This window comes from Orycteropus afer, unplaced genomic scaffold (genome assembly GCF_000298275.1).
Source record: "Orycteropus afer afer isolate SDZICR_OR568_19922 unplaced genomic scaffold, OryAfe1.0 scaffold00020, whole genome shotgun sequence".
Lineage (NCBI taxonomy): Eukaryota > Metazoa > Chordata > Mammalia > Tubulidentata > Orycteropodidae > Orycteropus > Orycteropus afer.
The window spans coordinates 11,241,201-11,268,017 of record NW_006921607.1 but is presented as its reverse complement, the minus strand read 5'-3'; the positions used below and the strand labels follow the sequence as shown (position 1 = coordinate 11,268,017).

General features: G+C 41.5%; 1 protein-coding gene across 1 annotated transcript in view; it reads left to right on the top strand.

Moving 5' to 3' along the window:
• Positions 1 to 26,817, top strand: part of LOC103191744 (ubiquinol-cytochrome-c reductase complex assembly factor 1) — a 124,088-nt gene that overhangs the window by 75,707 nt on the left and 21,564 nt on the right. Inside the window, exon 7 of the mRNA XM_042783601.1 lies at positions 471 to 579. Within this exon, the coding sequence (XP_042639535.1) occupies positions 471 to 579 (109 nt within the window). The remainder of the gene's footprint in view (positions 1 to 470; positions 580 to 26,817) is intronic.

Below are 26,817 nucleotides of genomic sequence, written 5' to 3'. Positions count from 1 at the left end.
ATTGTAAATTTTGGTCAATGACATGAGACAAAGTATATGTGAACTGCTGTATGAAAAGTGAATTTACTCTGTAAATCTTCACCCAAATCCGAATTAAAAAAAAAAAAAAAAATTCACCAAGCTGTACACTTAAGATTCATGTATTTTATAGTACACTCTGGTAGCATAGTGCCTAAAGCACTTGACTGCTAACTAGAAGGCTGGTGGTTCAAACCCACCAGCCACTCCTCAGAAGGAAGGTTGGGCAATCTACTTCTGTAGTTACCACCTCGGAAACCCAAGGGAGGGGTCTCTATGAGTCGAGTCTGACTCAATGGCACATATCATCGACACCATGTTGTACATCAATCTAGTTTCCAGATTTTGTGGCCTTTGCTGAAATCACTCTTAGATGAACAGATCTTCACTGGAAATATGTGATGTGAAAAATGCAAACAGTCAGTGACTCTTTATATCTTCTTCCCACTCAGGATGTGTCTAGTCCGAATGAAGCAGGAAGGCCGGAGTGGGAAATACATGTGTCGTATCATAGTTCATTTTATGTGGGAGGATGTTGAGCAGCGTGGCAAAGTCATGGGGGTAAGTGAGTGCTGTCAGATTCTGTTCTTGGAAAACTGATGAGGGATTGCCTAACTCTGATTGGGGCTTTATCCATTCTAGAATGTCCTTTTAGATTTCTTTGGAAAGCCACATGATGTCAAATGACAGTACAGCTAGAGTCACTTCTATCTATGGAGACTGACATGCTATGGATCCTTATTTATCTGTTTGCACACATTATTGTGATTTGTCAGTGTAAGTGCACTCTTACCTAGAGGTGGGATTATAAAGCCGGATATGGAAAGAATCAAAAAATAATCCAGCTTAAGTACACTGTCTTTGACACTGATTCAGTATTTGAGCTAGTCTCCTCTAAATTAGTCCTAATGGAAAAACCCTGGTATGTGGCCTACACTGTCCTAAGAAACTGAAAAGCAAGCTTGTATGCTAGTACATACATATAAGGGGGGAATATATAGTCCATGTATGTTATGTGGAAATTGATGACAATAGAGAAACAAAAGCAAAACATTAGGATGCAGTTGGTTATATATTCTTCTGTGTATTTTGTATGTCTGGACTGTGTTGAGTAGATCATAGTTCCTGGTTAGTTCTCATTCTGTTGCCTCCCAGCTTGGGAGCACACAAAGCGGAACCATGAGATTGGGTCATAAGGTGAATTCATTTAGTTTCTTTCATTATAGAAAGAGAAAATTGTAAATTTTCTGTAAATTGAGAAGAAAACTTGTATATATGTACTATAAAAGTCACAAATGCTCATAGAATATAAATTAAATATTAAGAAACATTGAGTATACAAAAACAAAAGTGTCTTCCCCCAAATCCAGTGCCCCAGAAGTAACCAATGATTAGAGTTGATGTGTGTTTTTCTAGTTGTTTACTGTAGAAATACCAGTTTATAATAAATGTACATTCTTTTAACATAACACAAATGCGCTCATGCTATAAACACTTTCACATCTTTTTTTTTCACTTTCAGATAGATAGATAGATACTTTTTTTTACTTTGCAATTGTCTTCAAATTCAGAACTTTTAACTAATCCTAAAGTCCCTTTAATGATCAGTTTCTGGCTAATTACCTCCTTCCAAGAAGGAACCACTGTTTCCAGTTTGGTGTATATCTTTTAAGACTTTTCCCTATGTTATCTATAGAAATATGTAGTATTATTTTTTGTTTTAGTAGATATGATACCATTTCTTTGTATTTACTATGCAGCTTTTTTTTCACTCAATAATATGTGTTAGTGATCTTCCTGTACTGCACTGGAGTTAAACCATGTTTCACTTTTACTCTAGTTACTTTCACAAATGCCTGTGTTCTCTGTTGATACGGTGTGCTTACTTTTTGTATAAAACTGTAATCTTTGTACCTCATGGTGATGCTGGTTGCCTACTGGGAACCTGGGTTAAGGATATTTTCAAAGTGTCATGTCTTGGGAGGGACTACACAGGTAGGAAGCAAAGTAGACATGTGTTTGCCTTTAGGTATTTTCATTAACATGTATATGCCTTTCCTTGGGACAATAGACCATTGGGGCATTTCTGTTCATTCTAAGATGATAGCACGTATCAAGTTTTAGCTGTTGTTATTCTGTTTTCCAGTTAGTATTTAACTCTCTTTGTCATTATCTTCTTTAGTTCCTTGTCCCTTTTTCTCACTGTCATACCTTCCTGCTGTCCTCACTCCCCAGAGTGGGATCAGCAGACTTGCTATTGCACTTTTAACTCTTCATTCAGCTGAGTGTCCCATTTGCCCTCAAATCTCAGCTCTGTGGCAGCATGAAGTGAACATAGGGTGGTTTTAGCAGTCTCAAATAATCCCATTTAATGATGTCCAGTGATACCCTCTGGCCAACCAAAGCCTTGTTTGATTGCTAGGCAGCCAGGCAGTAGCTCTTCTGTTAGTGAGCCTGTTTTTCTTATTACTGTCAACTGAACTGCTGAGTATATCCCACCTAAATTTAATAGACGATCTCAAAAAGACATTTGATGCATTGAACACTAATGACTGAAGGGAGGACATCATACGTGAAGAAAGCAGAAGGTCATTAAAAAGACAAGAAAGGAAGAAAAGACCAAAACGGGTGTCAGAAGAGACTCTTGAGTCTTGCTCTTGAATGCAGAGTAGCTAAAGGGAGTGAAAGAAGCAAAGTCAAAGAGCTGAACAGATTTCAAAGGGCAGCTTGAGAAGACAAAGTAAAGTATTATAATGAAATATGCAAAGATCTGGAGTTAGAAAACCAAAAGGGAAGAACACCCTCAGCATTTCTCAAGCTGAAAGAACTGAATTAAAAATATATTCCTTGAGATGCAATACTGAAGGATTCGAATGGCAAAATATTGAACAACACAGAAAGCTTCAAAAGAAGAATACCCAGAGTCACTGTACCCAGAAGAATTGGTCAGTGTTCAGCCATTTCAGGGGGTAGCATATGATTAAGCAGTGATGGTACTGAAGAAAGAAGTCTAAGATGCACTGACGGCATTGGCCAAAAATAAGGCTCCAGGAGCTGGCAGAATACCAGTTGAGATGTTTCAACAAATGGATACAATACTGGAAGCACTAACTCTTGTGTGCCAAGAAATTTGGAAGACAGATCTACCTGGCCAGCTGACTAGGAGAGATCCGTATCTGTGCCCGTTCCAAAGAAAGGTGATCCAACAGAATGTGGAAATTATTGAACAATATCATTAATAGCACATACAAGTAAAATTTTGCATTGATAATTCAAAAACAGTTGCAGCAGTACATTGACAGAGAACTACCAGAAATTCAAGCTGTTTTCAGAAGAGATGTGGAACAAGACATATCATTCCTGATACAGATGGATCTTAACTGAAAACACAGAATACCAGAAAGATGTTTACCTGTGCTTTCTTGAGGGAGCTCTGGTGGCGTAGTGCCTAAGGCATTACTACTAACTGGAAGGCTGGTGGTTCAAACTCACCAGCCACTCCTCAGAAGGAAGAGCAGGCAGTCTACTTCCATAGAGCTACCCTCTCGGAAACCCAAGGAGGGGTCGCTGTGAGTCAAATTGACTCGAGGGCAGTGAGTTTGGTTTTCTTTCGGTTTGTGCTTTATTGACTATGCAGAGGCATTCAACTGTGTAGGTCATAACAAATTACAGACAACTTGTTATGATAAAACAATTTGAAGCACTTACTGATGAAGATCAAAGATGATAGCCTTCAGTACGGATTACACCTCCACATAAAACAAAAATCCTCACAACTGGATCGATAACCACCATCACGATGAATGGAGAAAAGATTGAAGTTGTCAGGGATTGACGTACCTTCTGGGATGTGAGAGGAGGGAACCACACTTTGGATAGCAAGGTTTTAGGTGATTTATAATATATATAAAACTTTTAAATTTGTCTTCATCCTTGGAAGGAAGATGGGGCAGTCTACTTCCGTAGTGATACTGCCTCAGAAACCCAAGGAGGGGTCTCTATGAGTCGGGTCCGACTCCACAGCACATAACAACAACAACAACAAAAAGAGAATTGCCAAGCACTCATTTAGTTACAAAGACTATAAATAAAAGATGATTATTTAAAAATAATAGAGATTTGAATTAATTAAAAATTACCATTTTTCCTTTTCTATTATAATAGATTTAATTTCAGTTCAGTCCCCCAGTATGAATAGACACCTTTTATACAAGTTTAAAAAAATTTACATTAATCACTTTTAAGTTGTGTGTATAGGGGTTCTCAGCCATCCATGTGTATACAACCTCCAGAAACGGGAAAGTTCGGAACACATGACTAGGGAGGAATAGTGGGCAGTGTGGAGTCTGGCCTGGTCCTCACTGGCTGGCAGACCTTCCCTCTGCTTCAGCTCCTCCCTTTGAAAAAGGGAGTTAACTACACGATGTGCAAGTTTCTTTTCAGCTTTGAGAACCTGTGATTTGGAGGTGATAATTTGCAAATCTGTCTTTGTGTTACTTGGCATCCCAGGTGTACCTCTTTAAGAGCACTCATATAAAAAATGGAACTTACAAAGCTGATCAATGTGTTATGATGATTTTTCTCGTGCCAGAGAATTCTTAGAAAACATTTCTTGAGTGGATTGATGTGCAGAAAATCGAGAGCCACTTACGAATTAATAAATCAAATTTTAATCAAGAACTTTTTTTTTCATTGCCTCCTGTCCTATTTATATGTACTTTTTTTTTTTTTTTTAATTGTCATTTGGGTGAAAGTTTACAGAACATACTCACTTTCCACATAGCAGTTCTCATACACTTTGTCTCGTGACACTGACTACAATTTCCCACAATGCAACAGCTCCCCTTCCACTTTTTCCCCATAGTTACCTCTTCCCTGTGTCCTTCCCTCCTTGCACTCCTGCCCCCGGAGCTTTGTCCCTGTGCATACACAGCCCTTCTATTCTCCCAGGATTGTCAAGAACTCTTTTGGAATTAGAATTCCTGTCTCATTTGGTGGGGAAATTCTTATTTTAAAAAAGTTTATTTTTCACTAGCCTTTTAGGATCCCAACTATTGTGAAAAACTGGGTAGACTCATATATCATCAGTGAAGCTGATTCAAAAACCAAGTGTTAAAATTAAGGTTACAAAAATCACATCAATAATTTTAGAGTGTTCTGACTTAAAAAAATAAAAACACATTATTTGGGATTTAAACATATAAATTAGCAGTGGAAATAAAGTGCATTATATCACCTCATCTGGTCTTGTTTTATTTCATTAACTGGTTCTTAAAAACCTTTGTGAGCTGAGTCGCAGCTGAAGAGGTTAGAGACCATTTTTCCTTGGGCCCTTGCCGCACTCCTGAGTGTTGGTAAGAGTAGAGAGCTAAGACTTGACACAGCTGTAAAAACAGACAGCGCCTTTGGCCTCAGCACTTTCTCCTGGTGCAGGCAAATTTCAGATGTAAATTTCACCCTGCCTCTCCTACTAATGAAGTAAGGTTCTTTTGCTGGGTTTGCAGCCAGGTGTGTCCAGTCTTATGGCTAACCAGGGCTCTTTACTTAATTTTTCCATTTGTGACATTTCAACCAAACTTAAAAACAAACATAAAAATTAGCTCAAGGCAGTGGCTCAAAGTGTTAATGGTAACCTTAGGTTGGCTAAATGACTTCCTCTCAGTCCTGCCCTGCCAGACATCTCCACCTTGTGGCTCACAATGAACAGGTTTAAACTTTTCCAAGCTGTGGAGACTAGGTGGGAAGGCATGGGGATGGGCTGTTGTTAAGGAATTGGGACAATTTTTCCTTATCAGTGGCCCTTGGCGTGCTGGTTCCCTCAGTAGGACTTCAGATGACTTCTTGTTAGTGGCATTTTAGAATAAGAATCCTTGCCTCGTGGTCTCCTGCTCTCTGTGCTGTAGCAGAGCTGCTTGATAGGGTAGTACAGAAGGCCTAGGAAGAGGAGGTGGAGTAGCTGTTGGCTGACCTAGACTCCTTTATGAATTCTGCTTTGCTTTTCAGAACCAGCATTTGCTTTGCAAGGTCCTCTGTGATCATACCCCATACACCTTTCTAAATTCATTTCCCCTAGCTATTCTTGAACCTTAAATATTTGAAATCTTCTATCACATGTCCCTGACACATAGTAAGCACTCAGTAAGCATCACATTCCATCCTTGCTTCACATACCCTTCACAAAGCCAGATGAAATACCTTGCTTTTCCCACCTTGTGCCTTTCCTCATGCTGTATGTACACCAGATTCACCAACACCCCATCCCAGTTTTATCACATCCTTCAAGGACTGATTCCATTACCACCCCAAACTACACCCCCAAACTAAAACCCCAGGTTCTCCTCGCTGCAAGTAAGTGCCATAATAATTTATGTGTACCCTTCTTCTGGCACTTACAGTTTCTATTTTGAATCATCGTTACTCATGTATGTGGACTGTCATTAAGGTGAATTTCTGGGGGCAGGATCACATGCAATATTTGAATTCTGCAGAGTATCTATTATTGTCCCCTGGCTGAATACCACCAAAAAACCAAACTCACTGCCATTGAGTAAATTCTGACTCATGGCAACCCCCTTTGGGTTTCCAAGACAGTAAATCTTTACAGAAATAAATGGCCCAGTCTTCCTTCCGCAGAGTGGCTGGTGGGTTTGAACTGCCAACCTTCTGGTTAGCAGTCAAATGCCTTAGGTGCCCAATAAATATCTGAAGGAGACCTTAGGGGGCTGAAATGGTGAAGCGCTCCACTACTAGTCTTTAAAAAGTTGGTGATGCAGACCCACCCTGGCAGTCTCCTTCTGTGCCAGGTCACAGCCTTGGGTGCCCTCTGGAGCATTCTGCTTTGCACACACAGGGAGGACATCATGAGTTGAAATCTACTCAATGGCAACTAACAATGACAAACATTTGAAGAATGAAAGAAGAACCCTGAAAGCCCAGATAAGGATTGGAAGAAGTGGAGTGGCAAGAAACTTTTGTTTTTATTCCAAGGATATTTGTTTGATATATTAGTCTTAAATACTAGAAGGGGGAGAAAGAGAAATAATTTTCTCCACCCTGAATTTTTATGTTTCTTTTCCATGTTTTTCCATCTTCTAATGGAATCATTTGATTAAAAAATTTTATACATTAGGCATTTGTTTTTCTAAATTAACAAAGACATTAGTCTGTAAAGGGTGCTAAAAGTAGAAATTACATACACTTTAGTTTTTGTTTTTGTTTTTTTTTTTTAAATTTTTATTGTAATTTAGGTGACAGTTTACAGAGCAAGTTCATTTTCCATACAACAGTTCATGCATGTTTTGTTTTATGACATTGACTGCAATTCCCCACAGTGTAACAGCTCTCTTCCCACTTCCTCCCCATATTTACTTCTTCCCTGTTGTCATTCCCTCCCCATGCACCCTCCCTCCCCCCAGCTCTCTCCCTGTGCAAGCACTGCCGTTCTGTTCTCCCATGATTGATCGCTCCAAGGAGCTTATCTGCCTGATATAAATGTCCACCCCATCTCTTTAGCTGGAAGCCACAGGAATGAGTTCAGTTCCAGACCTGAAGGATGCCTAGAGGCCATAGTCTCAGGGGTCTCACCAAGCAGGCTCTATCAGACCAGCAAACCTGGTCTTTTTTCTTTCTTTTTTTATGATTTTGAGTTTTAGTCCACATTGTTCTACTCTATCCATGATCTCCTGCACCAATCCCCTCTGAGTGGTTGATAGTGGTAGCCAGGCACCATCTAGTTCTTCTGGTTTCATAGTTCTTGGGGGCATTTTTTTAAAACTTTTTATTGTGATTCGGGTGGGAGTTTACAGAGCAGATCAATTTTGCATTCAATAATTCCTGCCCGTTTTGCTTCATGTCCTAGATTGTGGTCTCCTCAATGTCACATCCCTCCTCCCACATCCTCCCTGTTTCTCATTTCCATTCCTCCTCCGCTCCTAACCCTTCCTGTCTTCTGAACTTTGTCCTTGGGCAAATGTTACCCTTTTGGTCTTGAATGGTTGATTGTTCTAAGACTGTGTACCTTCCTAGAGTTACTGCTCACCTTGTAGACTTGTCTGTTGTTTGACTGAAAATTCATCTGTGGGAGTGAGTTCACTTCTGGGTCCAAAGATTATGACCAATGGCCGTAATTGTTGGGGATTCTACTCATCTCTATCCTGGTCTTTTTTTATGTATATAATTCTGAGTTTTGTTTCACATTTTCCCCCCAGTCTATCTAAGAGCTTCTAAAGTGATCCCTTTCAGAGTTGTTGGTAGTGGTAGCCACACCCCATCTAGTTCTTCTAGTCTCAGGATCATGGAGGCTAAGGTACTTGTGGTCCATTAGCACACATTTTCTGATTACCTCCTGTTCTGGTTACCTAGTGCCACTCTGACAAGAATATACCACAAATGGGATGGCCTTAATAAACAGGAGGTTTTCTTACAATTTGGAGGCTTTATGTTCAAGTTCATAGTGCCAGGCTCTAGGAGCTGGGTGAAAGCCCCTCAACCTTGGGGTCCAGCTCCACCTTCTGCTTCTGGCCCACTGGAGCTAGAGGTGTTTCTTCACTCAGACAGCTGCTGGCTGCTGAGGCTGCCAAGCCCATGGTTGACAAGTAAAAAGGCACAGTCCCAATATTACCAAACTACACGGCAGGCCATTAACTTAAGTCCATTGTAAGTCCCAAGGTCGACAGAGCATAGCAGGCTGCTGAGCAACAACGTGGCTATCTGCAGGGTCCAAGCGTGCCATAGGCTAGAGACCATTACCAAGGCTTCTCCTTAAATACAGGAAGCAGACACATTCCCAAAGGCAGCTACTCAGCTGCTTGTGGTAGATCCCACCATGGAGCTGATCGCCAGTCTCATCATGGGGAATAACTACCACCAGCTGCCCAGCCACTCAGCCAGGTCCAGCCAAGTTGACACACAAACATAGCTAACATACCTCCCATCTGTCAGATTGTTGTACTGTGGTGGTTTGTGTGCTGTTGTGATGCTGGAAGCCATGCCACTGGCATTTCAAGTACCAGTCGGGCCACTCATGGTGGACAGGTTTCAGTGGAGCTTCTAGAGGAGGATGGACTAGGAAGCAGGGCCTGGTGATCTGCTTCCAAAGATCAGCCAATGAAAACTCTCTGGATCACAACAGAATGTTGTCTGCTGTAGTGCTGGACGGTGAGCTGCCCAGGTTGGAAGACGCAGTGGCTGCAGCAGTGGACTTGAGCACACCAGTGATGGTGAAGATGGCCCAGGGCCAGGCGCCATTTGCTCCTGCTGTGCATGGGGTGGCCATGAATTGGAGTGGACTCAACAGCAACACATGACAACAGCAGCAGTTTTTCTGAAAATTTCCAGGCTTTCATAATTTCACTCATATCTCCTCTCTGCAACACAAACATTTTCACACAAATTCCTGTTTTACCATGAGTCAAAAAACTTGCTGTACTTTGCATCTCTAGATCAGAATTAAAATTCACTGCCAAAGGTATGTTTTTAAAGTCACGGACCACTTTAAGGGTGTAATTTTCGTGACCATCGATATTAATGGTGTATAAATTCGGAGCAATCCCTTGGGCTTGAGGCCTTTAAAACAAGAATAAGTATTTGTTCTTGGATATCAATTGATCTTTTGAAAGTTTTTTAAATGTCCAGAGCTGCTGGAGTTGATACTTGCTTATTCAGGGAGAGAAAGCTGAACTCTTAGAAAGCTAAGTGATTCTATTTCAGAATTGGATCATGAATCGAGGCAGAGGCCAAATGAAGACAAATGAAGATGTCCTTCTAGTAGATGCATTCCTTTTCTTTATACAAGTTTCATATCCTCTCGCCTTAAGAGGTAGCAAGAATGCACTGTGTAGTTGCATTCTTGGTGACTTCCTTTAGACAAGTCATTGGCCTGATCAGTGCCTGGGTGCCTGCAAGTATTTCTTTTCTTTTTTTAAATTGTGAATTGGGTGAAAGTTTACAGAGCAATTTCATTTTCCATACAGCAATTCATATACATTTTGTTTTATGACATTGATGGCAGTTTCCCCTGTGCCCTTCTTTCCTATGCATTCCTGCCACCTGAGCTATCTCCTGTGCAAGTACTGCCCTTCTGTTCTCCCATGATTGATTGTTCTAAGGAGTTACGTCTACCTGATGTCAGTGTTCACCCCCTATGCCTGTCTGTTGTTCATCTGGAAGCCATGGGAGTTAGTTCAATTCCAGACTCAGTAAATATTTCTTGACTGAATGAGTAAAACTAGAGCCCGTTTTACAATATTCAGTTTATTTCATGAAATCTCTGCAGGAAAGACAGAGGCTAATTGCTGTTTCTTCAAAGCTCTGGCTGCCTCAGTGTGCTGACACTCTGCTGCCTTTCCTTCTTACCTTGCCTTTCCATAATATGCTTCCTTCAGTACCACTCATGTTACCTACTCCCTCCCTATTCAGCTCATCATTTTCTTTCAGAACTGTTTACCTCTCCAGTTTGTCCTGTTTCTTCTGTCTCCCAATCTCTCAGGGTGCCTGTTCCATTTGGTATCTTTTGTATTATGTTTTAAATGCTGCTTAAAGCTGTAAATACTGGCTGCAGCTTGAAGCCATTTTCCAAACTGGTGCTTCTCCTACAGAAATCTCATCCAGGATACAGGAGATGAATAGCTCCTTGAACCTCTTCTTGTGTTTCTTGTCTCACTTCTGATGTCATCACCATCAGTTTCGTCCTCTAAGCCAGAATTCTGAGAGTCATCCTCAACTCCTGCCTCATCCTCTGCCTCCAGTTGGCCTATCAGTTCTCTGCCTAAAACATCTAATTTTAACCTTTCCTGTTTCATTGCTTCATGTCAAACCTCATCATCTGTCCTTTATTACAAATACCCTATTAACTAGTCCCTAGCCTTTTCTCTACTCTAGTCAACCCTCCTTCCATATAACTGCCAGATGTTTTCTTTCTTAGTCCCATACCTGATCATGTCCCTCTTCTGTTTAGAAACCTGAGGGTTCTCATCACATGCAGGACAAAATTCCAATTTCCTAGCAATGGCATATGTAACACTTTATAGTTAAGTAGGAAAATGTGCTTATTCTTAGGAGAAACATACTTAAATATTAAGGAGTGAAATGTTTTATTATTTACAACTTCAGATGGTTTATCAAAAGAAAAAAAGTTGTATGTGTGTATATGTGTATATAAATATAAAACAAAGGTTGCAAAATATTACCGATTGTGAATTAAAGATTATACAGTCCACCCCCTCATCCATGGGTTCTGCACCCATGAATTCAACCAACCACAGTTCAAAACTATTCAAGGGATGGGGGTAGCAATTAAGTGGTCAAAGTGATCCCTCCAAGGCTATGCGGGAGCGTAAAGTGCTACTTACATAGTATTTACATTGTGTTAGATAGCATGAGTTATCTAGAGATGATTTAAAGTATACAGGAATGGTACAACCATTGTGGAAAGCAGTATGGCGATTCCTTCAAAAGTCGGAATTAGAAATACCATTTGACCCAGCCATCCCATTACTAGGTATATACCCTAAAGAAGTGAGAGCCGTAACAAGAACAGATATATGCATGCCGATGTTCATTGCAACACTATTTATAATAGCCAAAACATGGAAATAACCTAGATGTCCATCAGCTGAGGAATGGATAACCAAACTATGGTACATACACACAATGGAATATTATGCAACGCTAAAGAATAATGTAGAATCTGCAAAACACCGCATAACGTGGATGAACTTGGAGGACATTATGCTGAGTGAAATATGTCAGTCACAAAAGGACAAATATTGTATTAGTCCGTTATTGTAAAAGTTAAGGAAAGGTTTATCTATTGGAGGAAATTTTCTTTGTTGGTTACCAGAGGTGGGAGGGGAGGGGAGGGAACGCTGTTAGATAGATAGAGATAAATATTGATTTGGGTGAAGAGAAGGGCAGTGTACCAAATGTGAGTGACCAATATGGCAGCAGTGAGGATGAGAAAGACATAGAGAGGTATATGGGCAGTACAGACAACAAATATGAACCCTTTTGCATATACAGTACTGAGTTGTCAGTGAAAGCAAACATGGGTATATGGGTGGATAGATAGGTGGACAGGCTAAACAATTAGGTATGTCTAAATGGGGAGTGTATCCAAGATCATATATAGGGTTGGCAGACAATGGTCCTATAAGTTCATGTGAATGATCAGAATTCCCAGGTGTATAGTAGAGCTGACAAGGGGCAAGGTTATGGTCATTGCTTGGTCACAGCCAGCTACCCAGAGCAACCGAGTAGTTGATCCTGCGGGCTTGGGACCATAGTCGCAGGGGACATCAAGCTCAATGGGCATAACATACTATACAAAACATTGTTCCACTTCCTACTTTGGCGAGTAGCGACTGGGATCTTAAAAGCTAGCAAGCTGCCATCTAGATGCAACAGTGGGTCTCTCCTCGTCAAGAAGAAGAAAATCAAAATTAATGGAAACAATCAGTCCTAGTGACTGGTACACCATCCGATCTGCAACCTATACAACTATGAGAGCAGAAGAACTAGATGGTGCCCGGCTACCACTGTCATCCACTTGGAAGGGATGTACGAGATCCTGCACAGAGAGGGAGAACAATGTGGAACAAAACTCAAAATCATTCTGAGGAAAAAAAAAAGGTGGGGACCAGGTTTGCTGGTCCAGTAGAGCCTGGTGGAACCACTGAGACTATGGCCTCTAGCTGCCCTGCAGGTCTGGAATTGAAGCCACACCTGTGGTTTCCAGCCAAACAAAGTATGTTGTTGTTGTTGTTGTTATGTGCCGTTGAGTCAGCCCTGACTCATAGCGACCCCTCCTTGGGTTTCCGAGGCAGTATCACTACGGAAGTAGGATTGCCCAACCTTCCTTCCGAGGAGTGGCTGGTGGGTTTGAACCGCCAGCCTTCTGGTGAGCAGGCAAGTGTCTTAGCCACTATGCTACCAGAGCTCCCAAACAAAGTATAGGCATGTGAATTAAACATTTACCTCAAGTAGACACACGCCCTGGAGAGAACAATCATGGAAGAAGGAAGGGCTGCTTATGCACAGGGCACAGAAGAGTATGGAGGGATGGACACTGGGAAGAGGTAACTATGGGGAGGAAGTGGGAGGGGAGTTGTTGCATTGTAAATTTTAGTCAATGACATGAGACAAAGTATATTATGTGAACGGCTGTATGAAAAGTGAATTTACTCTGTAAATCTTCAGCCAAATCAAAATAAAATTTTAAAAAAAGAGAGAAAAATAAATAAATAAATAAATAAAGTATACAGGAAGAGGTGGGTAGGTTATATGCAAATACTACACCAGGGACTTAAGCATCCATGGGCATGGAATCCAAGGGGGATCCTAGAACCAGTTCCTCACAGAGACCAAGAGACAACTGTATAGGTTTTTGTAATATAACGCTTACAAGTTTGCTATAAGTTTGAAACTTTTCAAAATAAAAAATTTGGAGGAAAAAAAAATCACATTTTGGCTATCACCCATGCTTTTCTAGTCTAATCCCCAACGTTTAAATGTCTAAGCCCCCATCCCTAAATGTTCATGAGCTTGCACACACACACACATATGCCAGCATTGCACTGGTCTCATAGTGTATACCATGTTATCTTACACCTCTGGGCTTTGTTTATGCTGTTCTGAAGTGTGTTATTCTCTCTCCCCTCTGTGCATAACACTGTAAGACATAGCTGGATAGTACTTCCTCCGAGAAGGTTTTCCTAGCACACCCCCCAATGATGTTAGTATAGATGGTGTGGTAGTTATGTTTGTGTGTCAACTTGGCTAGGCCTGGTTGAGTGGCTGGGCAGCTGGTAGTAGGTATTCCCCATGATGAGGCTGGCAATCAGCTCCATGGTGGGATCTACCACAAGCAGCTGAGTAGCTGCCTTTGGGAACGGTCTGCTTCCTGTATTTAAGGAGAAGCCTTGGGAATGGTCTGTAGCCTTTGGCATGCTTGGGCCCTGCATGTGGCTGTGTCATTGTTCAGCAGCCTGCTATGCTCTGCCGACCTTGGGACTTAAAATGGACTTAAGTTAATGGCCTGCCATATAGTTTGGTAACATTGGGGCTGTGCCTTTTTCCTTGTCAACCTTGGGGCTTCTCAGCCTCAGCAGCCAGCAGCTGTCTGAGTGAAGAAACACCTCTAGCTCCAATGGGCCAGGAGCAGGAGCTGGACCCCAAGGTTGAGGGGCTTTCACCCAGCCCCTAAAGCCTGGCACTTTGAACTTGGACATAAAGCCTTTAAATTGTAAGAATAAACTCCTGTTTGTTAAAACTATCCCATTTGTGATACAATCCTGTCAGAGTGACATTAGGTAAACACAGCAGTTGGCTACACACTCCTCCTTATTCTTATTCATAGATTTCTGAGGTGAATCTTACCATGTTATACTGTAATTATTCGTTTATGTGGGTCAGTGTTGTTAGACAGGATAAGGATCCTAGGATCCGTGATATCTTCCACAGAGTACCTTTAGCCACCACTCAGATACTTGTTGGATGATCAAAAGTACTTGCTTCTGTTACTTCCTTCTGGCCAGCACTGTTTCCCCAAATGCTGGAGCAATGAAGGATCTCCTCTGATCACAACTGGATTCAATTTCTCTGATCCCTGCACTGCCTCAAAAAAAAAGGTAGAAAAGAAAAGAAGGTGGTTGGTTGGTTTTTCCCTCTCTCCCTGCCTTGCCTGATGGACTCCCTGGTTTTTTTATTGATTATACTTTCAATGTGTTCTATCAGGTGAACCTTAAAATATTAGACTGAATACCTGAGACATTCTCTAATTCAGTGGTTGTCATTCTGTAGAGGGGCTCAGGTATTTTGAAAAATCTCTCCAGATTTCTGAAATGTGTTTTTGATTTAGGACCATAGGTCTGGCCTCACCATCTTGTTTCTGTGGTGAGGAGATGGAAGCTGGAGAAGTCCTTGCTTTGCCCAAGGTCATGCAGCCTCTAGTAAACAGCAGTGTGAGAACCAAAGCAGAGTATGCTGAGTCCCAGTCTAGTGTCCTGTCTACTACACCACAGGACCTTCCAGAAATCCACCTCATGGTTTGTTCTTCTCTCCTGTCTTCCAAAGGATTTCCAAAGACCAAGAGGGCAGCTTTTCTTGAATCTAAAGGCTTTCCATTTCTCCACTGCAATCCTAAGTGTATGGTCTCTTTTTTCAGAATTTCTAGTTCCATATGGCACAAGTTTTTTTTTACTCAACAGAACTAATAGAGATTAAGGGAGAAAAATCAAATGAGAACACTAACAATGTTAAGAATTTGTTTCTCTTTCCAGCATTTAAAATCTGAATGTCTCCATATCATCTGAAATTGCCTTAGTTGATTCTACAATTATTTTTCAGAGAGTACTTGGTTATGTTTTTTTAAGAGTAGAGAAACACCGAGACTGAACACCGTCCTTGGAGGGGCTGGGCCTGGAGACTAACAAAGGCAGTATTATACTGTGCACAGCAAAGCCAATAAATGAATTCAGGAGACACCTAGATGTGTTTCTAGAGGAGGGCAGAAGGGAAGGGGTCTGCTGAAAAGTTAGAAAGGTGGGATTAGGATAAATTAAAATGGGGCCAGCACTTTGGATAAGGGGATAGGCTCTTCCTGATCCTGCCATTGCATACAATTTTTCATTCTGCTTAGTTCAAAAGTTAAAACTAGTCTTCACAATATACCTCATAGTCACCCTCCCATTCCCTACTCCATACTTAGGAAAAAAGTGCTTGTTACTTGAGTGCTGCATCTACTGGATATTTCTGGGGAAACTTGGACTGTTAAAACTGGAAAAGAACTTTTGAAATAATCTGGTTCAGAGATTCTCAAAGTGTGGTCCCCAGAGCAACAGTCTCACTATCACCTGGGACCTTGTTAAACATGTAAGTTCTAGGACCCCACCTCAGACTTGCTGAGTCAGAAACTATGGATACGGGGCCCAGCAATCTGTGTTTTTGTTTGTTTGTTTGTTTTCAATGTGTCTATTCGCCAGTTACTGGTTTCCCCTCCTTTCCCTTCTCACTCCTAGTAACCATCAAATAGTATTTCCTTTTGGAAACCCTTTTCTTGACTTTTTACAACAGTGGTCTCATTCAGCATTTCCTTTTGTCATTGACTAATTCCACTCAGCATAATGTCCTCCAGGGTCATCCATGTTATGAGGTGTTTCATATATTCATCATCAGTCTTTAATGAGTAATCTGTGTTTTATCAAACCCCTCAGTTTGAAAACCACTACTTTAGTCTGATCTTGTCATTTGATTGATGAAGAAATGATTGCAAGAGAGTTGAGTGAGCTGAGTTACAAACTGAAGAGCAGAATTCAGGTCTCCGGATGGGCAGCTTTTATGTTCTCCCTGCTCAGAGGAGTAGGGTCTGAGCATGAGCTAATGACATGTGAAAGGTAAGGATTTTAGCATAATACAGAAGTAGTTCCCCACTAGTAGGTAACATTTATTGAGAAACCCTGGTGGCACAAGTACTTATAAGCACTTGGCTGCTAATCAGAAAGTTGTCGGTTCAAACCTACCAGCCACTCCACTGGAAAAAGATGTGACAGCCTGCTTCCTTAGAGATTACAGCCTAGGAAACACTGTGGGGGCATTTCTACTCTGTCCTGTACCCTATAGGGGCACTTCTACTCTGTCCTATAGGGTCATCATGAGTTGGAATCAACTCAACAACACACAACAGTATTTATTGAGTACATACCCTTTATAAGCACCATTTGAATCTTACAGCAACCCTGCAAGGTAGGTAATATTTTTATCCTCATTTTACAGATGAAAAAACTAAAGCTCAGCGAGATTAGTGTATTAGTTCCTATAGCTGCAATAACATATTACCACAAACTTAGTAACCTAAAACAACTGACATTTATTCTCCCTCAGTTCTGGAAGTTAGACATCTGCCAAAATCAAGATGTCAGCAGGGCCACGCTTCCTCTGGAGGCTCTGGGGAGAATCTATTCCTTGCCTTTTGCAGCTTCTGATGGTTGCCAGCATTCCTTGGCTTGTGTGACTGCATTACTCCAATCTGTGCCTCTGTGGTCACATTGCCTTCTCCTCATCTGTCTGGATCTAATTTCCCTCTGCCTTCAGCTTATAAGGACATGTGTGATTGTCCAGGATTCTCTCCTCATCTCAAGATCCTTAATTTAATCACATTTGCAAAGTCCTTTTTTTGCCCTATAAGGCACATGTTCCAAAGGATATAGATATCTTTTGATAGATAATTGTTGAGCTTATCACAGTTAGGTAACTTAACAGCCATATGCAGGAAACATGGGAGCCTGGATTGAAACCCAAGCCTGCCAGACTCCAGAGTCCATGCTCTTTAATGCCTAAACAAATCAGTACTAAAAACTGTGACTCTAGTATTAACATTAAGATTTTTAACCAGTGTTCCATTTTCCTCTGACTCCCATAATACTTGTTATGTAGTGCTGAACCTTTTAGTCCTTAAGCATCTCTGTATGTTGGTCCTGGCTCCTCCAGTTAGATTTTAACTCCTAGGCAGAGACTGTATCTTTTTTTTTTTTTCTTTTCTTTTCAATTGAGCTATATAATTCACCTACTGTGAAATTCACTGTTTTAAAATACGTAATTCAGAGTTTTTTAGTATATCATGTATTCATAATATTATGTCACCATCACCATCTATCTAATTCCAGAACATTATCATGACCACAAAAAGAAACTTCATAAACATCAGCAGTCACTCCCCACTCTCTCCTCTTCCCAGCTTCTGGCAACTACTATTTTCTATCTCCATGGATTTGCCTGTTCTGACCATATCATGTATCATATAATACGTGGTTTTTCCTTTTTATATATAGTCCATTGTATGGAGATATAACACATTTTGTGTATCTGTTCTTTAGTTGACGGACATTGAAGTTGTTCCCACATTTTAGCTTTCTTCAATAATGCTGCTGCGAACATTTGTGTAAAATTTTTGTGTGGACATATGTTTTCATTTCTCTTGGATGTACATAGGAGTGGAATTGCCAGGTTACATGGTAACTGTTTAACTTTGTGAGGAACTCAGATTATATTTTATATCAAGTTATTTAAATACAATTTAGTGTACAGTTGATATCCATTATTCATTTGTTTATAATGAGATGACATTCTTACAATATTAGTCTTAATCACATTTCTTATTCCACTGCCAGATACACATTTATACCCACAATTTTAGACAGTGGTAAGAAAGAGACAGTATGGTATAATGGAAGGAGTTCTGACTAGCCTGGCCTCTGTCTGGGTGAGCTTGAGTGAGTCCAATCACCTCACCTCTCTGGGGAAGAGCGTTAGATGATTTCTAAATTCTCTTCCAGACTTAACATTCTGCAACTCTGTGAAAGTCTGAAAAGCTAGCCTTGTGTTAAATCCCAGGACTTATGTTCTATTTTTTTAGCAGTTCATCATTCTCTGACTGATTTCTGTTCCCAGACACAAACAACGTTTTATCCATCTATCCATCCATTTTATTGTGGCCTTCTAATTTCCAGGTACTATGCTAGTCACTAGAGATACAGAGTTGACTGAGACATTGTCCCTGAGTCTCCAGACAAGTAAGGGAAGACAAACACATAAACAGATCATTATAATATAAGAAGTAGTGATGTTTTAAAATTGCTGAGAAAGCCCAGAGGATGGGGAAGATGTCATTTGGGTTGGATCTTCCCAGGAAAGTAGGTATCTGTTGGACGAGAAGGACATCCCAGGCAGAGGAACCGTTTGGGTGTGGGCGCAGAGGGTTGTGAGAGGACAGAGTATATTTGGCTTCATTTTGGTAACTTTCCTTCTTTTCCTTTAATCAGGAAATCAGACTCTTCCAGCTAGCTCCATTTTGAGACCCTTCTGTGTGTCTGATACTCACAGACTCATAGTCTCAAGGGTCTTCAAAGTAACTTATTTCATCTAAGTCCTGGCTACCCATAGATGATCTTTACTGTTTCTTGAGGGTGGTTCAGACTGAATTTCTGAGTAAAGAAGTTCACTGAATGGTTGAGGAGCCTTGGGCAAGATCGCCATAGCACCAGCTCAGTTTGGGCTCGGTGCCCTCTTGCCCCCTAGGAATTTTTAGTTACATGAATATATTAGGAATGTAAAATTTTACAGTGTGATCAGCACAGCACAAACAATTTCTAGCCTTTGACTAGAAACATACATGGTAGGCTTTGTGTTTTAAACTGCCCCCTTCCTAGTCCCTCAGCCTTCCTGAGAGGTCATTGTACAGCTCTTTCCATGGTCACTGTTCTCTTCCCTTTTACTGGAGGGCAAAACTAGGGCAGAGAAATAATTTTTATTCACTTCTGAAAGGTTACAGTAATAAAGAAACTCTTGTTAACATCAGAGAACGTTGCAGCCAAGAGTTTTCACAGTCTGGCATTGTTTATTTTACATGTAATTTGGAACCTTCTGCACTCTTAAAATATTGGCACAGAAACGTTTTAACTGTTGAAGTACTTCATTGCATGCAGCAGTAGTGTGGTGTCAGAGGGGCAGCAGGGCTCTGGAGAGCCATTTTCTCCTGTTCCTGTTGGGGAGAGAAATGGTATAAGTGCAGGCACACACGTGTGTGTGTGTGTGCGTGTGTGTGTATACATACACATTCACTCATGTATATATGTGCCTCTGAATTTGGAATTAAGAAGTTTCTCTTTCCTGATGAACTTATATGCCTCCATTTATGAAATAATGAGAATGGTGTAGTCAGTGCAGCTTTCCTTTTGCCATGACTGCCAGAAGAAAGCACAGAGCTTCCCTTATTAAGATATTTTAATATAATTATTCATTACCACTTTCTCCCTCAGTTTCTTGCTTAATACTTTTACTTTTGTTCTGGGCTTTTGTTTTTATTGAAATGCCTACTGTGGATCAAATTCTGTACCTGGCATCACATTTCATCCTTCCGAATTAATCCTCAGTAGGGGTGAGAGTATGCCCATTTTGCAGCTGAAGAACAGCTGAGGAACAGAAAAGTTAAAGGACTTGGCTGTACCCACATAGTAAGTCACAAGCCTAGATCGGATGGATTTCAAACCCTTGCTTTTTTGGCCATAGTACATGTCTTTTCTTGTAAGCCAACTTGAACCTTCTTTTGGAAGCTGGTGGAATATAAGTAATAATGAATGAGAGAGCTAAGGTACTAACATGTCTTCTGATAGGAGCATAGATCACTTATGTTAAGTGAGATGATGATACCCAAAAGTACCTGGCCCCTTCAAAGGATTTTTTGCTGTTGTTGTTTTGTTAGGTTGAAATTAAGATTTGTAAACAATTGCTTCAGAAGGCATGGACTGAGTGGGAAGAATGCTGGACTGGAGATTAGGCTCCCTTGTTAGTTTCAGGCTCCACTTTGCTCCTAAGATTTAGAGAACTCTTTCCTTTTCCCATCTGCCTCATGTCCTGCGGGCTTAAAATACAGCTGTTTAGTGCTCTAGCCCTTGTTTAGATGCAGGGATTCCCTGCTGCTCACCATGTTCTCTGTAATTGGTATGATCTGGGGGCTGTGGCCTGCTGCCTCATAAGTTCTCCTTCCTCTATGTCTAGCACTTTCTTCCCTGTCTTCCAAAATGGTACCTTCACAAAAGAGACAGAGTTTATGCCTACCAGATGACCTCTGTGGAGCTGTCAGTAGCCATGGGCTTCTCCAGGGATCTGAGAAGAGGATGCTCTGCCCACCTGTGTGCTGTGACCTTCTGTTAAAGCCAGTCAGGAGGCAGTGACCCTCTGGAACAGGAAGTGCTCAGGACCTTTCATGCCTTCTTTGCCCAGAGCAACCTTGCTCCATTTTGTAGGAGATGCCTGCTTTTGGCTTCTTGACCCTCATGACCAGACCCCATGATGGTGAATCCAGATTAGTACATACCTTTGCAATTCTGGACCAAGGAAACAGGCCATTTTCCCCAAAACTAGCGAGAGCCCCCTTTATGTCAGCTGTTCACCTCCAAGAGCTGTGGGTACTTGGTGTGGGAAAAAAAAGTTCAAAGACCAAGTTCCCAAGCAGTTACCTTCTATCACATGGGCTTTGGAGCCAGAGAGACCTGAGTTCCAGTCCTTGCTCTGCCGACACAACCTTGAGACCCTGGGCAAGTCTTTCTACCTCCCAGTGTCTCCATTCTTTCCTTTGTAAAGTAAGCCACACATGTGACTTCAACAGGATGCTGCTAACAAAGACTTAGCACCACGCTTGCCTCACTTTAGGCACTTGATAAATGGGAGTTGATGGGGCACTGTATTTGGACTTTTTTTAAAAATAACATCTAGCATAGGCTGCCTTGTCTTGTAAGGATTTATTTATGCTTCCCTCTCTCCTTGCTAGATTCTGACTTTCTAAAGGACATCTGTTAGGATGACTGGGGAAGAGCAGGGTGGGCACAAACGCTTTTGGTTTTCCATCTGTACCTGGGGAAATAATTACCCCTTCTTATTTTGGAACCTTTGAGGACAACTTAAAATGATAAAATGATATGTGTGAAGTGTTTGGAGCGCTTTGAAAGGAGGGTACTGGGGAAATTAATGGTGTTTTTGCTGTTCGTGGGAAAGCCCTTTGTAGTTCCCAGCGAATGAATTACTTGGAGTGAGTTTTCTAACACCTCCTACTCTGCTCTGTTCACTATGGCTTTTTTTTTTTTTTTTTTAATAACTGTCTGCTTTTATGCTTCTTTGCTCATGACTTATAAAGATATATATTTTTGGTTTTGGACTTTTGACCCCTTCCTGCTCCCAGGAGAGAAATTTCTATCGGAATAATAAAAGGTGTAAACTGTGTATATTGCCCCTTTTCTGGTCCTTGGGCAGTTCAGTGTGGGGTTAGGAATCAGCAGGCTTGTGGTATGTGAATGGCTGTGAGGGACAGAGGAGATGATTCCCATTAACCTCCCCGTGGCCTTCTGATTGTCTCCCACCCTACTCCTATTCATCCCTGTCCCTTGCACTTTTGCTGAGATTCTTCGGATTTCAAATGAACTCTGTTGTCTTTGATACAAATATTTATGGCTATATACATCTCCTCTTTCAAAGACAGAGGTGTTTATAGTCTGCTTTGCTTTAGATCCCAAGGTGAGTTAGTTGCCTGCCAAAGAAGAGCCTTCTTCTGGAAGAAGGAGAGGATGGTAGAGTTGAAAGTCCACTTACTAGTCTTAGAGCCAAAAGATTAAGGAATTAGACTTGGTTCCATTATTAACCAGCAAACGCAGATAAAGTCAGGACCAGATGAAGAGCCTGGACCAGGTTCATTCGTTCGTTCTTTTATTTAAACTGTGATTTGGGTGAAAGTTTATAGAACACTACAGTTTCCCATTCAACAATTTATACACATTTTGTTTCGTGATAGTAGTTGCAGTCCCCTCAAAATATCAGCACTGCTCCCACATCCTCCCTGGGTGCCCCAGTTCCATCATCCTTCTCTCCTGCCCCTTCCTGCCTCCTGGATTGTGTTTTTGGGCAAATGCTGCCCTTTTGGTCTCGTGTGGTTGATTATTCTGAGGAGTGCATTCCACCAGGGTGTTACAGTTCACTTTAAAGGCCTCATTGTTTGGCTGAAAGGTGGTCCCTGGGGCTGGGTTCAATTCTGGTTTGAAGGGTATCTGAGGGCCATAATCTCTGTCAGACTAGTACAGACCAGGATATTTCTCAGGGGCCTTTCAGCTTGGAAAAAGTCTAGGAGATGATAATTTTCCAACCTAGGGTAGAATTTGTAAGACTGAACAGCACTTTGCCAGACTGCCTTTCTGTCTCCCAAGCCTCACTTGCCCTGGAAGAACTGTCCCTTCCCTGGTATCTTTAGCCGAAAGGCCCTAAGAGAGACTAGAGTGTTTATGGGAAATGTGAGTTCAGAACATGCTAGGGTTTTCTGATCTGAAGCACTGGCTAGGTATGAATGTCAGAGGAATTTCAGTTGGTAACAGCCCCAGGGACTATGTAAAGAAGTCTAAGCTGTTCTGGATGATGGCAGGAAACCATCATTAGTCAGGAATTGCAAAGTAGTCAGTGTTTATATTTTGTGCCATTTCTCTCCTAATCACTACAGTGGCTGGTGATCTATAAGCTTGGTGGCTACAAAGATCTTAATTCAGCCCTTTTCAAATGAGGATACTTAGTCCTGGCAAGGAAGATGGCTTGTCTGGTGTCACAGACTAGTGTCAAAGCAGAGGTGGAAACTTACTTCCTCTGATTCATTCTGTTACCCTTTTCACTAAATCATACTCTCACCTTTGCCATTCCCCAGAACTACCACACACCCCCTCCATTTTGTCTTCTGGGAAAAACTTCCTATCTTACAGGCCTCCTGTGATCCTGTTCCCTTGACTCTGTGTTCTAGTGTCTAACACAGTGCTTAGTACAAAGGAAGCCATCATCAAGAATTGAACAGTGAGTGAATGAATCTATCCCTAACTCCATTTTCTTAGAATCTATTCTGTATTGGTTCTAAACTAATCTATGCTAAATTGTCAATGTGTACTAATAAGATAATGTTTTCAGGATCCCAGATAGCATTTGCATTTTACTGGGGTTTTTTGTAAATAGTGCCTTCAGAAAAAAAGAGTGTTCACAGGCACTGTGAAGAGCTCTTGACAGTGCTGCTCACCCCATGTTCTGCCACAGAGTAGGCAACTGTCTGCTCCCTTCTCCTGTGGATTTAGCCTTGCACCGGGGCTACCAGAGGGCATGGCTTCGCTGGGGTCTGGCTGGCCAGTGAAGAAGTTCTGGAAGCTAGAGAGGTCAAACTCAGGACACAGGAGAGCCAGACATTTATTTCAGCTGCTTCGGATGGGCTGTATTTCTGGGTTCATTAGTGAGGCAGCTGGAGCACTCCTTTCCCCTCCTTGTTGCCTTAAAATGCGGGGTATGCTACCCTAGGGGTTGGTGAGAGCTGAAGGGGCCTAGTCACAAAGGAGGGACTTCTTTCTCTACATCAGTTGTTGTCTGTTTATTCTTTTCTGAGTGGCAGTGATACGTGCAGTAAATGTGACACGTTTATTCCTTAAAGGAGCAGAAGCTGCTAAAAGAAGCCCTTCTTTGGAACAACCACTATCAAGACCGACTTCAGCTGTTTTACTTGCTCTTAGATCCAGTCCTGACCTCTCACCTAAACTCACTGCTTAACTGGTCTTCCTGCTTCCCAACTCTCTTTATCTCACATTCATACTGCAGATCAGTGAAGCAGCCTGGCTAATCTTCCCAAACACTACTTAAATTACTGACCACATGAAAACCCACAGTGGCTCCCCAGTACCTGCTAAATGCCAGCCAAACCCCTTAACCTTTCTACAAGGCTCTGTGTAATTCATCATCATGTTGTTATCCTTTCTCCCTGCAGAACTTTTCTTCTAGTCCTTGCCTGCTCATATTGGCTCTCTGCTAAAATCTTCCCACCCCAGGTTTACATTGGTCTTATTCTACCAGTATTAATTGTAAAGACCTTAAATGCAGTGATAGTGAAAGGGCCTTGAGTAATCTCCTGAGTGCCCAGCACAGAGCAAAGCACATTATCAGTACATAGGAAATGCTTCTTGGTTTAACAGGTAGTTCTGTTGCATTGCAAGACGCTCCAAGGTAATAGCAAAGTGAATTAAAGCTAATTCTTTCTAGAATTAATATATCCACTCTTCTTATTGACATAGTTAGATTCCAAAGACCAGATTGTTAGCAGAAATCAGCATTATGTGAAATGGAGGATGACCACATCAGATCACAAAATGGAGAATGAGTATATCATTACATAACTGCCAACATTGCATCATTATATAACTGCTGAACCCCTGAGAATCATGGTCTAGCCAAGTTGACACATAACCTTAACTATCACAGCCAGTGTTACTCTCTCCTCATACCTTAGCGTTTGTTATTGCCAAACTTTTGTTGTAAATGCATAAAACAGCCAGAGAGTAGGTTTTTTACTACTGTAAATGTGAAATGTCAGATAATGAGATAGTCGGTAAATGAGGATTAGGTGTACGTGTATTGAAACGGCTGTGCTGGCTATATGGTAAAGCATAGTCTGGGTAATACTTGCTTGGTTAATTTTCCTCATGGATCCCTCGACCCTTTCTTCTCCAGCACGGTGGTGCGTCAGCGGTGATGCATGTAGAGGCTGAGGCTGCCCAAGCTCCCTTCTTCACAGTTCCCAGATGCTCTGCACTGTCAAGCAGTGTTCACTCAGTGCCTGCTTTGTGCCAGGCACACAGAGGTGACCAATCAGGGCCTTTGGCAGCAGGAATTCATAGAAAAGCATGCAGTAAACTTCACAGCACTGGGAAGAAGTTAGGGACCTTGAATGATAGGATTAAGGAGCTGGCACTAAATTAACCATCTAGCATTCTATAGTAAACCTGTGAAGGCTGCGAAGGAGCAGTATCAAGTACTGAGGAGCAAGGATGTCTCCTTGAGGACTAAGGTGCACCTGACACAAGCCATGATATTTCCAATCGCCTCATATGCATGTGAGAGCTGGACAATGAATAAGGAAGACCAAAGAAGAGTTGATGCTTTTGAGTTGTGGTGCTGGCGGAGAATGCTGAAAGTACCATGGACTGCTAAAAGAACTAACAGATCTGTCCTGGAGGAAGTACAGCCAGAATGCTCCTTGGAAACAAGAATGGCCAGACTTCGTCTCACCTATTTTGGTCATGTTGTAAGAAGGGACCATTCCCTGGAGAAGGATGTCATGCTTGGTAGGGTGGACGGTGGACAAAGGAGGGGGAGGCCTTCAACGAGATGGATTGACACGGTGGCTGCGATGATGGGCTCAAGTATAGCAGGGATTGCAGGATTGGGCAGTGTTTCGTTCTGCTGTGCATGGGGTCGCTATGAGTCGGAAACGACTCGACGACACTTAACAACAACAACATTAAGGATTGTTTCATTCATTTATTTACTCAGGGCACATTTTTGTTCCTCACTATGCTGTTGTTAGAGTATGCCAGAAAGGAGTGATCTTACGGGGCTTATAGTCTAGTTTACACTAAGACGAGAAATGAAGATTGAATCTTTCCTGGGTTAAGGTTACTTTTCAACCTAAATACATGAATAAGTATGATAAAAGTTTACCTTTTTTTTTCTTTTTCTCTGCAAGCTTCCTAGAGAAGTTGACACAGAGCAGGGCTGAAAGTGATGGGATGCAGCAGGAGATTAGGCAAACCCTCAGGTACCAAGAGAAAGGGGACTTCCAGGCCCTAATCTCTAAGTGAGGCAGCAGGTTGGGTTTGTAACCTGCTTTCTGAGGCAGCGTCACAGAGAGGTTAAGAGCACCAGGGCCTTGAAGCTAAACTGTTTGGGCTCTGATCCCAGTTCCAGCTGTGTGACAGGTTACTTCATCTGGGTACCTCAGTTTCCTCTCGGTAAAATAGGAATAACTTTAGTTCCTACCTCACACCTTACAGCATTGTGAGGGTTAAGTGAGTTACCACATGTGAGGCTCTTTGAACAGTACCTGACACTTTGTGCTAGATAGAGATATTTGTTATTAATTCTATTAAGAACAATAATATTAAGCAGTTTATCTCACATGATAGTGTAAAAAGAAGAAAAAGGCATTTTTTGAGGGGAAAAACTGAAACTCAGATTTGTCTTCCAGAGTCACAAGGTGGGGAAATGGAGCTCCTAGGTCCCATAATCCACTAAGATTTGAGAGTTTCTTAGGCCCAGGTGGGACTTGAATATGGGTCACCAGAGAGAGCATCTCTTTTTAATTTTAAGCTTTGTTCAATTTTTTAAATAAGTTTTAATGTATATTTTTCATTTGCCACATTATAATCAAATTTTTAATAAAAGTGAATGAGGATGAAAAAAATGAATTAG